Raw genomic sequence first — 13711 nt, forward strand, 5'->3', positions numbered from 1 at the left:
TGAAGTTTTTCTTAAAACTAGCTTCTGTTGAAAATTACTTTCTTTCCTGCTAGTATATGATGCAGAGTTATTTTGCTAGGATATAGACACATCAGTGCTGAGGAATGGTGCACAGAGCAGCATTGCTGGTTTGCTTTACAGTATCTGTTTGCCGTACTGGGCAGCACTGAGGAGAGTCAAATGTTGTGCCTGGTTGCGCTGATGCTCACATTCGGCTCTGAAATCATGAAAGTTTGCTCAGTGAAGGAATTTTCCAGCTAAGCTTAAATTCCAGGTCAGTCCTCTTAATCAAAAAAATGTACAAGGTAAAGAAGAAAATTATTCCTGTGGATTTGGATTTATAAGGTGCAGGTGCAGAATCTCTAAGAAATTCTGCATGAAAGATCTCTGAGGAAAACTAAAGACAGTGCCTGTAATTGCCTTACTTGAAAGACCAAGCGCTCAGAGCTCTATTTCTAGGTTTCCTTCATATTCTTGCCCAGCAGTCAGAGCAACTGACTCCAGGGTTTCTGGATCCTGCTCTCAGCTTTGTCACCAGCATTTTTACCATTCCTATCTGTAAAATGGGTTAAAAGCATTGTCATTTTGCTAGGGTGAAGTAAACCTTAAGAGATGGTCATTGAAGACCTTGTGGTCCCAAGTGAGGATGCACCTATGGAGTACTTTGTACTACACTTACTGTTACCAGGTTTTTCTGCCTGGATTAGATGCATTTAGGAGATGATACATTGCAGTCCTCCTTCTGCTTTTGCTGTGATTGGCTTTGATAGCAGCACTTTAACCCTGGCAATGTAATGTTCTTTCCACCTCCCCAACCTCCTGCCCCTGGTTTTTATGGTCTTGTTTTCATACCCAGGGAGTGCACATGTTAATTTGTTGGTAGCAAACCATCTGTTTTAATGGCTTGATACTAATTGAGGGAAGTGAAACAATGAGGTATTAGAGGTCATAGATTCTGAGAACTGGTCATGACAGAGGTTGCTCCTACACGATAGGAGCAGCAGATGAGTAAATGGAAGGAAGAGCAGAAAAATTTGTCTAAAAAGAAGTGGCTGCTGGGAGATCATTTCAAACATGTAACTCCTTCTTCTCCTGCCTCTGTTACAGCTGAGCCAGTGGTTCATCTCCCTCTCTCCTTGGTCTTGTCTGTGGTGACTTCAGCGTTGGTAGCTGCTTTAATTTTGGCTTTTTCAGGAATCATGATAGGTGAGTGTTTCTCTGCAACTGATATTTCATATTAAGGGCTGGATCTGAGCCAGGGATAATTGGGCCCTGGATTCAGGTTTTTAGCTACTGCTGTATTTAATGACACCTTCCCACACACACGCCTTAACTTCAGTGGTTGTTTCTAACCACAATGACCAATTTGAGGAGGTTTCAGTTACTGACTGCATCTCGAAAGAGACATTATTGCTTGTGTTGTAGTGTAAAGCTGCCAGAACACAGCTGCCACTGTTTTTGTGAAAGCTGTTGATGCTTAATGCCTAAAAGCAAACTTATTTATTTGTGTGCCTACATACAGATTTAGCCTCTTAATGTATGACATTTAAGCTTGAAATTCTCACTTAGGTTCCCGTTTTACAAACTGCTACTTAGTAGGATGTGGGCATTCTTGACATCTTTATTTTAAATTCTAAAAGGTATTTTTCACCCTTTCATTTCCTTATTTTAAACAATTCCTCAACTGCATTCAGTTGCAAGCAGAACAGATTTGAATCAATGAAAACCAGCCAAGGATTCAAATTACAGCTCTGCCACCTTTCTTTGTCCACACCGCATATAGTCTGGGGGAGGGGAGGGATGTACCCAGAGCAGCAAATGGCAACTATTAAATTAGATTTGTGCAGCTGTTTCAGTTTTAAGAATTTCAGGAGTTATCAGTTGCACACACATGGCCCTACATGTATGATTTCTGGTCTGACAGTACCCCTTTAAAATTATTAATTACTTCTCAGGGAGTGGAAGAGTAATCCTCTTTCCATCCAACCAGCCTATCATTGCCATCTCAGGGAAGAGCAGCAGTTTAAAAAATCAAAGCAAAAGCAATGAGGAGGAAAATGGAGGACAGGAAGGGTTTGTGGATAGGTCATTACATCCGTCTGCCTTTGTGAGTGCATGTTTACCGCTTAAATTCTTCCCCTGAGCAACATCTGCTGGAGAAGATGCAATAGCTATTACCATTACAGTCTTTGGGCTCAATCCAGCTTCCCACAGAAATCAATAGTAAAGGTAATAGTGATTTAACCTGCTCAGGATTGGCATCTTGCTTTGCAAAAAAGACTGCAGTATCAATTACTATTTCAAGGAATATTGACAGGATGTCTTCTTTCAAGGTGTGATTTCTAATGACATTTCAGAGGTATCAGTGAAGTTATTCAGGGAATATAACAGTACCATAAACTGATTTCAAATTTAGTCCAGCTCTGTTGTTTAGAAACAGTTTTGCAAAATGAGCTAGTTTAATGTACAATGTGTTATTCTGAGGTAACAGTTTAATCTATCCATTTTGAACAATATGATGCAATAATTAATTTCAGATTTTAGTCACTCCTACATGATTTAGCAAAGTTGATCATACCCTGACTCCCTCCAGTTTGGAATTGGACTCATACTTGAAAGGTTCAATTAAACTAAATAGAACAAAACAAAAACCTCAGAACCATGAAATCAAAGATCTCTGCAAGTGAAATTCATTTTACTTCTTCCAAAAAGTTCATGAGCAAGCCTGTTTCTTCATAAAATGTGTAAGACAGCCTGCTGTCCTGTTCCGAAGTCAGCCTGTGTCTCTGGTTTACTGTGCTCTCCATATTTAGTATATCGTCGGAAGCACCAGGAGCTACAAGCCATGCAGATGGAGTTACAGAGCCCAGAATATAAACTGAGCAAGCTGCGTACTTCCACTATCATGACAGACTACAATCCCAACTACTGCTTTGCAGGAAAGACTACATCCATTAGTGACCTCAAAGAGGTGCCTCGAAAAAACATCTCCCTCATCCGGTAAATTCATCTTTGCCTTCCCCACTCTTCACACCACCATACGCTCAATGTATGCTGGCTCTCTTACTCTCATGTCTCTGTGCAGGCACATACAAATCCTCATTCCCCTTTTCATGGGAAAGATGTAAAGCTGCAGTAGTTATGCTTGTGTGGAGAGGACTAGACTTTGGCAGTCTCCTTAACCTTTTACAGGTGCAGTGTTAATCTTCTGGGATTATGAGAGGAATTGAAGAGTCATCGCCGGTAATTCAGACACATCTCTTGCAGCCTGTGAAATGAATGGCCCATTTCCAATGTTAACTGATGAAGCACTGGGAAAGCTGAGGCTTGTAGGAAGCTCTTTTGATGTCTTTGATAGGATCTTTGGTAAACAGGGTGACAGCCTTAAGTACAATAGCAGGAAAAGCAATGGGTTTGAGACTGTCGGACAGCATTAAAAAGACAGGAGTTAAAGCCAGCAGGACAGTCGTGACTAGATCAGAATTTCTATAGAAAGTTTGAAGGAGTCTCCTAAGAAAAAATTGAAAATTCAGAGTTCTTTCCCACCTTGCTCTACTGCAGGATACAGTGCATGCCAACTTGTGAATGTGACATTACCCTGGTACCACGCAGTTTTACACAAAAAGTCAATAAATGGAAGCAGGAGAGCTTGGAAGACTAGGGAGCTTACGGTGCTAAGAAAGGTGATACTCAGAGCAGTCTCTGCAGTCTGCAAAGTTCTGCTGTCTCTTATCTCATTCCCCCTTACCTGCACATCTTGCTGGACTGCATCTGAAAGTTTCCATTGTACCCTGCGCTGCTGCTGCCTTTGTCACTTGGTCTCTGAAAGGATTTTAGAAGTGTGGCAAGCTGCAGAGAGCAGAGGATACAACTGGGAATTGGTAAGGGCAGGGAAGGTGGACTTTTAGGGAGGAGGGTGAGGTATGAGCTGTAGAGATCTGTTTTATACCCTCAGTTTGTAATAAATTGGTCAGGCTTAGCCAAGAATAGTGTCTCAGGATGATACCTACAAAATGTTATTAAAAGAAATGGTTGAGTCACAAGCAATGCAAGTCGTCACTGTGGTTTCACTGCTTAGATTGATCTTTATCCTGGCAAAAGTACAGATGGAGTTTATGCAACAACAGAGCAGATTGCCCTTAGCAGCACCTGTTTGAACGGAAAGGAAGGGCAACAGCCCATGCAAAACCAGTCTGTGATAGACCAGAGAACAGAATCAATGTGGCACTCAGGCCAGACCTGCCTCTACCAGGAAAGTGCATGTTGTAGAAGAGAGCCTTATTGAGAGACTTTTACCCAGACAGAGTTGGAGGAATGTCTCTTAGAGGCTCAAACTACTGCCCAATGTGCAGCCTATGCAGGGTTAAGAGGGACTGAGGATCTGGGATCAGCCTCGTTCTCTGCCAGAGTTTGCTATGTCATTATGACATGCCACCTCTGTGATATAGCTGTTGTTGTACCAGTTGTCTTGATGTTAAGCAAGTGAAGACTGAATAGATAGATATGCAAAATCTGTATCACAAGGAAATAGGACAGTATCTGTTGTGTGATTACTTTAATTCCTTTCTCTTTTTCTTGTGCCCTTATTCAAAATAAAACTGTAAATTTCATACTATGATCAGTGCCAGAAACAGTTCTTATCATGAATTCCTAGAGCCAAGTGCTTTACAAAGCACTATCATCACCATTTACTGGCTAAGGTACTTACTCAGAATCACAACATAAATCAGGGTAAGATATTTGTTTTAGAATTCAGGTCCTTTGATAACCATTGTGCTTCCTAGTTTCTTATTCAATGTTTTCTTTAATGGTGATGCATAAACATCATGGGAACTGTTAACGTGTTTAGGTTGTGGGAACACCAAGATAGCTTTACTGACCTGCTTTGGAGTGCCCACCACTTGAGTACTGACACCAAAGTCATAGAAGAGTGCTACCCATTACACACTGCCATGCCAGCAGCTTGATTTCACTGGGGATTGTTCACTTTTGAGGATTGCATTCCTTACCAGTTAAATACATTGTAGGTGCAGGAAGGATCATGTCGAGGTCTGGTCCCCTGCCTAGTGTGAGGAGTGGTATCGTCAGTGTCAACATCCACTTCTCCCTGTTTCGCTACCATGAAAATTGTGAGCCCGTTCTGCAAGCTGTGACCACAGTGTTATAATGTGTGTTCTCTGTAGTAAAACCTTCTTGTCTTCTCTGGTCTGTCCAGGGGTTTGGGCCACGGAGCCTTTGGTGAGGTATATGAAGGTCAGGTGGCAGGGATCCCCAGCGACCCCACTCCCTTGCAGGTGGCTGTGAAAGTAAGTGACAGTGTATGAGTTATCATGATGGTTTCATGCACCTTTCACCCAAGAGTCCCAATGCATTATGAAAATGAAGATGAGTTAAGCATTACAATAGTACTGCAGGATGTGACTAGAAAGGTTGCTGCTTTGTTGTAACACTTTATCATAGTGATGGTATAGCTTGTAGCATATGGGCTTGTGAGGCTATTAAAAAAGTAGTAGACAGGCAAAGTAACTAATAAGTAGTAAATGGGCAAAGATTTCACTTTGCAGTAGACTGCGGGCATGAGAAATAAATCCATCCTCTGTCCATCCTCTACTTGCTACACCTGATGCGTTAATCTGCCCAAAGCTGTTGAGTCAGAGGCCAAAAGTCTTCACAGGGCCAAGAGCAGCTGGCACATACACCAGAGAGCCTGCAGGCAGGAGATGGCTGGTTTTCCAGGGATCTCAGCACTCCCTTACAGGATGGATATGCACTGGATGTGAAGCTAAATCCTGAGAGACCCTGCTAGGGTTCTCCAGGCCTTCAGCAGCCTAGCTAGCTTGTTTTCTCCCAGAGGTTACATAGCAGCATAGTCCTACTGCTGGTTATAGTTCATAGTCTTGCTGGGAGGTAGGAGTACTGAACTGTCAGAGCGCTCAGGAGCTGTGGTCTCATTCCTCCTTCTCTATACGAGTCTGTGTCCCATATATTGAGCACTGTTCCCTGTACACTCTGGGCTATTTCCTTTGCTGGGAGGAGGATGACAGGGGCGTTAATGGGCCATGTGTTCTGACCTTTACCTTTCAACAGGCTTCACAGCCTAGTTTAGTAATGGTCTAGCTATTAGAGTGAGATTTCTTTTAGAGAAACAAGGATTGCTGCAGACAATGTTAGTGCTTTTGATTGTGCCAGGTGTTCTACATCTGTAAATTTAAATATCTTCTCCTTGTTTTAACCTGTTCTTTCTTTTCCAGACACTGCCAGAAGTGTGTTCGGAGCAAGATGAGCTGGACTTCCTCATGGAAGCTCTCATTATTAGGTGTGTATGAATACGATGAACAGCATTTATTCAGGCTTGCAAAGCCCAGCACTGGAAAAAAAGGTGCTTTGAGAGGTGAAGTCCACACAACACATATATACATTAGCTTTACACATGGCTGTCAGCGTTTTACAAAGAAGATAGGCATTACCATCCTTTTCTGCTTACAAATGAAGGCACACCAGATGATTATGGGCTAAATTTTCAAGGAGGTCACACTGGTTTTCATTATCCAAAGTGAAAATCTTTAGGCTCAGTTTTCAGAATTGATAATAGGGTCCTTTGAGTTCTCTTAGAGATCAGAACATGAATTAAAAACAAACCTTAAGAGTCTGAGTTTGACTAGTCAAAACTAACAGATGGCATTGAATTAATGCTGCTGTCATGTCACATGTCACTGACTGAGTCCTAGAATCCATGGAAATAGTTTCCCATCAGGTTGAAGTCTGGAGAAGTAAGGAAGTATTAGAGACTAGACCTTGAGGAATATCCCCCACATAAGCAGATCCCCATGTCAGTATATTATTTGGAACAACTCTTCCCTAGCCCAGCGTCTGCCCCTTGGATAGGGAAATTAGGAGCAGATTTTTCTGTGTTATCAGACAGTCTCTGCTTCCTATGGCCCACAAGTCTTGCTGTAGCCCAAAAAAGGATGCAGAATAGAGGAAGAAGCAGCCAAAAGCCACTCCTTCCCCACCTCTGTTTCTGCACTAGGCAGACAGACACAGAGTGCAGGGGTAGCACTTTAGCTTTATTCAGTTACCCTATCTTTGAGATTTGTTACTTTCTGGAAAAAAAACGAACAAAACATTCCCCACAGCAAAACATTTTGATTCTTTGCTGCAATTGTGCTTTTTAGATCAAAGTTGCTCCATAATTGAGTCTCTGTATCTCCACAGCAAGTTCAACCACCAGAATATTGTGCGCTGTATTGGGGTGAGCTTGCAGGCACTGCCCCGTTTCATCCTGCTAGAGCTCATGGCTGGAGGTGACCTGAAATCATTCCTGAGAGAGACACGGCCTAGACCGGTAAGAAAAGAGAAAATTGTATGTATTTTATTTAGTAAGCTGCTGCCACAAGGCAAATACATAACTATAAAAGAGCTGATCCATGCAACTCCTATTTCCCAGCATTTTAGAGAGTCAGAAAAATTCTGTTCCTGGAAGACCACTGTGGGGGCAGGACACAGATGTATAGGGAACAGATGCTGCTAGGGTTATGCAGAGTTGCCTCATCCCTGGACTTTGCTAGACAACATTGCAGATACTATCTAAAGAAAACAAAATAAAAGTTTAAAAAAAAAGTTAAACTCTACTCTTACCTTCCTCACACCAGCTGGGGGCGGGTTGGGGGGAAGCATTGAGCTAGTAATGATAAATCTGTTAGTTCAACTGCTGATCGGGTGCATTTCTGTGGATATCTGTCAGTGCAAGTTTGACAAAGGAGAGAATCCAGCCTGGAGCTGTTGACTTAATAGCAAATATCTTTAGTCCAGAATTCTAACGAATTTTCCACTGAAATCAGCATCAATAAGAAATGACAGTCAGTTAGAAATGTGTGAGAAATAAACGATGATTTCTAGAGAGGAATCAGTTATTTCAGAAGAATGAAGTTTGCTCTGAGTCCCTGGATCAGAAAGTCACCCAGATGGTAAAGTTTAGCACCAGGACTCAACTTCATACTTTGTCTCTACATTTCTTTGACACAGGGCAAAATGCTGGATCTTACCAGTACAAGAGACACACAAATTTGCCTTAGCAGCTATAAATGAGATTCTTCCTCAAGGCATCTGGAAACAGATTGACTTTGTACTTTTTCCTTGCAGTCTGGTTTTCAGACATATAAAATGGTCTGTGTTGCTCAGGAGCACCACAGTCTTGGATAGGTTGCAACAAAGTGGCTCCTGGCTGGGTAAGAAGGCTAAACACCCAGGAAGTCAAAATGTTTGAAATTGAGGAAGCAGTCTTTATAAATAGAGGTTGTTTTTCTGAGGCACCTAGAGATGCTCTTGTTAGCTGCTACAAATGAGCTGAACTTGGTGGCAGATGAATGGGGAAATTCCTGTTTTGCAATGTGGGCTCCACTCTCACATGATGCAGAGCAAAATGGCACAGGCAAGGTGTACTGTCTGGTAGGTTCTTTGTTCAAAACCACCAGGACAGGCTGTGCCAGATATGTGAAATGGCAGGTGAAACAGGATGGTGTCAGGCAAGAGCATCCATCACTTTGCCAGGGAAGCATCTTTTTGGCTTGTTAAATTAGAGAAAGAAGCCAACTTAGTAGTGATCAGAATCTTGTGAGGAAACACCAAGAACATTAGTCCTGAACAGCAGGAATTTTTACCTACTTGCAGTAAAATGAACCAGTTGCTTTTTGTGAATGAAAAGCCCATAATCTTTATAGGATGCAATCATGGGAGCCTTCTGATCTGAGGGCTTTCTTTCCATTTGCCCCTGTCCCAGTCATGAGTTCCTCCTTGCATGACAGGGCTTCCATTTCTGTTAGCGGTAACTCTGTGCAACCCTTGTGAAAGCTAAAGGTGGTGGTTCACTCCAAGCACTGCATACGTTACTTCCTTGGTATTTCTCTTTTTGCCTCCACAGTCTCTCTTTCCTTTCTTCTCCTTTCCTTGTCTTTCCTGACATGTTTGAGACTGACCGTAACTAGTAATACACACAAGGGCTGTTCCCAGCACCTGAAGATCCTCCCCTACTCCTGCATTTAATGTGCTCTCAGGACTGAAGCAGACCTGGGACTGATGCTGCTGTTTTCTGCTCTGTCCTGTGCCTATCAGACTTTGGGAAAGCTGAGGTTCAAATGCAGACAGGCAGTTGCAAGCTGGAACTGATTCAGAAATTCAGTTTCCAGTCCCTCTTTAACAGTAGGGTGAACGTGGAGAGCCTGACTGCGTGCAGACACAGATGCACAGGTTTTTGCTCCAATTCTAACACCTTCCTTCCCCTTGCCTTACCCTGCTTCTGCTACCATCCTGTGTGGTGGCTGTCTGGCAAGAATGACAAAGTGATTCATTGTCTGGCTGCTGGGGCAGCTTCTGAGGGGCTATGAGTGCTGAGAAATCAGCCCCCAGTACACATGTTTGACTGCTGGCTCAGAAACTATAATGCTAGGAGACTGACTGATGAGAGGTGAGATGTGTGGGGGGTGTTGTGCTCTGTGAAGTATGGGATACAGCTGTGGAAGTGGATTTACCTTCTGCACATACCTGAGGTGTGATAGTATCTCTGCACATAAGGCCCATGGCTCAGTACCGCTGGATGTATCTTTGCACTGCTCTTAATGAACCCTGAGCTGCTTTGTTCCTCCTGTTGCTCATTCAAGGAAGACAGGCAGAAGGCAGGCATACCAGATTGGACTTGCAGCTTTCCAGGCCCATTAAAGGAAAGGAAAGACAAGGAACACTGCAGAGTAAACAGGCTTCGGCGAGCTTTGCTTCCAACAGGAATTAATTGAACACACAAGACCTAGCTGACTGACTCAGTAACAGAGGTGTGCTGCTTACTGTGCAGTGTGAATTACTGTTGTTGTTTCGCCTTGTTTTTTTCTAGTTTTGTATTTTCCAGCTGATTTCCTTACTACTTTGTCTTTCCCACCTACTTCTGTTTTCAGCCTGATTGCAAAGGAGACGTTTGCATGTTCATCCCCCAGTTGCTCTTCCCACTCCCCTGCCAGTAACTTCAAATTCATTTGCCAGTTTCGGTGAAATTTAATAGAGGTGTGAAAGGCATTAACTTGGCATTAATTCCAAGGCTTCAGGAAGAAGAAAGCACCATGCTAGAGCGACCACTGAGCAAAGCAGTTGTCTTGTTTGGCTTGCCACTGGCCAGCAAGAACCTGTGTGGCTTGGAACAAGACACACAGCATGCTGCTGTGCACTCGGCCACTGGAAAACGTGGAAGGGAGAAGAGGGAATGGTGGAGGAGAAGGTGAAGAAAGGGAAGAGGGAACTTAAGACATTGTGAGGGACATGAAATGGGAAGTTAGAGCTACCACAGGAGGTATCTGGACATGGGATCCAACTTAATGGGAGATCAGGATGCTGCCAACACACGTTATTGCATGTTGTTCATCTGTGTTCTTTATGTAAATAATGAAGGCAATGTTCCACCAAAGCATAATGATTTTTTTGAACTCTAAGCAAGAATGGTCATATGTGTAAGCCAAATGTTCATCCAACATTGCTGATACAATACCAGTGACTCTTGTGCAATATTGTTGGTTTATGCCAGCCAGGTCTACTCCATAAGCTTCAGATTCATACTTCTCCATGGGTCCAGGATTTACAGCCCCAAACAGTTTGTGTTCCATTTCTAATAACATTTCACATCTCTTACAGGATTACCCCTTCCCCCTCATCTGGAGACAGGCAATCTGGTAGATTCAGAGACACCTGGAATTGGAGCTTTCGCTCATTATGAGCATTGCAGAATTGTCCGTTCTGGGAAGTTCAGTGCTGATCTTACTCTCACAGAGCACAGCAATCAAAGAACAGCTCTGGAAGATAAATCGTATACGGATAAATGATTCCCCTCCTTTGTGTTGTGCAGCCTGTTGCACAGAGCAGTGATTACACTGAACAATACACAGAATTTCATTCACCTTTAGCAAGGTTCAGCCTCACCTGGGGAGGTGTCACACTGGTGCTTCCCGCCTGCCTGCTGCTCTGAGCAGCGGTGCATTGCAGCTGGCATTGTCCATTCATCTGGGGAGCAAAAGCTGTAAAGTGAATCCTTTGGTGTCTCAAGGCTGCTCCCCTTGCAAAATGAATCCCAAACCTCCATTTTTCAAACAAATTACATGGCTAAATTGTCCTTGGCTGGGCAGTCACATCTGTTTTAGGACTGTGTTTAGCCAAAGAAAAGGTGGGATTCATCCAAGGAGAGGAAGGAAAGAAAAAAAAAAAAAAAAAACAAAACAGAAAAAGAGAAAAAAGCTATGCTGTTCAAATCAGTTTATGGCTTCAGCCTACTGACTGCCTTGCAGTCTAGTTGAGATCTGGAATCGATTGCACACTAAAGAATTGGGCTTTTTACTCAGTTTTCATTTAAGGTTTCTGACCCTTGCTCAGAAGAGGAGGGAATGGGTAGATCAAGATACTAATTTCTCTTTGGTTATGCTCTGAAAGGAAAAAAGTTCTTACTGTAGCCATCTTGTGTAGCTTATGAGTGACTTTAACTCACAGAGGTAAAAAACATTATTCCCCCCTCCCAACAAAAGCAGGGGGAAGAGGCTTTATGTTTTCAGGAAATGGTTACTCTACAAAAATAAGTGTTTAGGGGAGATGTAGTCTGGTGTTTTAAAGAATCAGTTAAGTATATATATGCAATGAACTATACTGTGTAAATAATAAAATATAGGCAGGTGATACATAGTCATAAATGATTTTATCGTACTACACTGAAAAAAACAGGCTTTGTTCACACAGAGATGCAGCATTTTTCAATTATTCCATTAGTCAAGTATTGAGGCCGTTTTTTTTCTAATCTTTTTAGAAGACATTAAGACTTTTTTAGGTTTTACCAGCCATTGTGCACTGTTTAACTACTGACTGCTGCCTGCTTCAGAGCCTGGACTTATTTCCAGTGCCCGTTAGCAGTGGTTTAGATCAGGTGGGATGGCCAGCACAGCATCGCATCTGTCTGGAGATATGTTTGATTGCAGCAGATGGGCTGGCAGAGCCAGCAGTCCCTGTCACTGGAGAACCCGTGCTGGTTTGTTCATCAGTGGGGGAGCCCCCTGGGAAGATGTGCCTTTTGGGCGCTGAGCAGAATGGTGGTTGACATAAGGGAGACCCAGGGGCTGGGGTAGGCTTGTTTGGTCCAATAACCAAGGCCACAGATAGAGACTTAGCTTGCAAACAGCTGCTGTGGAATAAGCAGTCATTGCCACCCAGTTGTTCGTCATGGCCCCTCTGGCAGCAGCGATTTCCTCCTCCCCCACAGGACTGGCAGCAGGGATCACTGATTCACACCTCAGTGCAGAAGCTGATGGTTTGGCTTCAGAGGCCGACAAACGCAAGCCGGTGCTAAGCCTGCCTTTTTCACTAAAGCGTCTGGCTCCTGCTGGCAAGGGCTGTGGACTTCATCAGAGGGGCAGGAGCAGGGAGTTGGCAGCCTTAGTCTTCCATAGCCGTTGGCTACGCAAACCTGTGCCAGTGCTCTGAGGGGCAAGATAAAAACCTACACAGATGTGGAGGAGGGAAAGAGCAAATGTGACTCACACCATTATACAAAATGTCATTCTCATTGTTCAAGGTGACTTTAGAGAGGAGCTAGCAATAATAGAAAGAAACTGAGTGAGAACTAGTTCAGGCTACAGATCTCCTTAAAAATCACACTGAAAATTCAGAAGCATCTCCCATGAGAACTGGGGGAAATTTATACAGAGGCATCCCAGCGGAGCTGGAAAGTCAGATCCAGCTGTTCTGATTCTGTCCCTGGGATTTGTATGACATTGTGCCTGCACATCCTTTGCATAGTTCATGGATATGAATGTTCTCTTGCGCATTTTTGTAATCCCTTTGTGTATTAACATCTGAGCTACATTGCTTCTTGGAGAGTTCCCAGCACTGTAGCAGTGATGAATCATGCCATGTTCTTGCTTTTAACCCACGTTTGTCCCTTGTCTTTTGGTAGAATCAGCCCTCCTCCCTTTCCATGCTGGACTTGCTCCACGTTGCTCGTGACATTGCTTGTGGGTGTCAGTACCTGGAGGAGAACCACTTCATCCACAGGTGGGTGAACACATCTGTGTCAGCATGGGCATGGCTTGTGTAGACCAGCATGGACTTTGTAATGCCCTGCTTGGCATGTTTATGTCCTGCTGCACTCTAGTGGCTGGATACCTTTAAACAAGGTAGATAAAATCAAAATAACAGAAGCAATTAACAGGAAAGGTGCTATAAATCAGATTGCAGAGGTCTGTAGTTTTCTGAAAGACTCTGAGCTCTGCCTCAGTGCCTGCACTTGTGCAGCCTGTTTGGCTATTCTGCAATTGGAAACACAATCTCATTGCAGAAATCTTCAAAGCTCTCTCCATCAAGAATTTTGCTTTGTGCCTTTCTGCTCTTTCTGGAACTCTTTTCTTCCGCCTCTCAAAGAACGGCTGTACAAGTACGGCCATAAGTGCCACACCTCATGACTTCCATCAGTCTGCTCCTGCAGGACAGGGTGTTGGCAGGTGTCTAAAATTCTGCCCATTAAGCAGAGATGAGCAGAGTGAGATTGTAGCTCGCTCTTCCGAAAGAGTTACCCACCAGGTATGCCACCATGTTATTCAGATCTACAGGTTTACTTCAGCCCAGCAGAGCTGGAGCTTTACCTGCATACACAGATTCAGGCCCATACCTTCAGTCTTTAGAGCAACACCTGCACATT

General features: G+C 43.4%; 1 protein-coding gene across 3 annotated transcripts in view; it reads left to right on the plus strand.

The window, feature by feature from the left end:
• The window catches only part of ALK (ALK receptor tyrosine kinase), a 242825-nt gene that overhangs the window by 217292 nt on the left and 11822 nt on the right, over positions 1 to 13711 (plus strand). For all 3 annotated transcript variants that reach the window (XM_026845712.1, XM_026845713.1, XM_026845714.1), the window contains 6 exons: positions 1108 to 1206; positions 2814 to 3000; positions 5216 to 5306; positions 6252 to 6316; positions 7216 to 7345; positions 12971 to 13068. In XM_026845712.1, the coding sequence (XP_026701513.1) occupies positions 1108 to 1206; positions 2814 to 3000; positions 5216 to 5306; positions 6252 to 6316; positions 7216 to 7345; positions 12971 to 13068 (670 nt within the window). The remainder of the gene's footprint in view (positions 1 to 1107; positions 1207 to 2813; positions 3001 to 5215; positions 5307 to 6251; positions 6317 to 7215; positions 7346 to 12970; positions 13069 to 13711) is intronic.

The sequence above is a fragment of the Athene cunicularia genome (genome assembly GCF_003259725.1).
Source record: "Athene cunicularia isolate RWA chromosome 3 unlocalized genomic scaffold, athCun1 chr3_part1, whole genome shotgun sequence".
In the NCBI taxonomy this organism is placed as follows: Eukaryota; Metazoa; Chordata; class Aves; order Strigiformes; family Strigidae; genus Athene; species Athene cunicularia.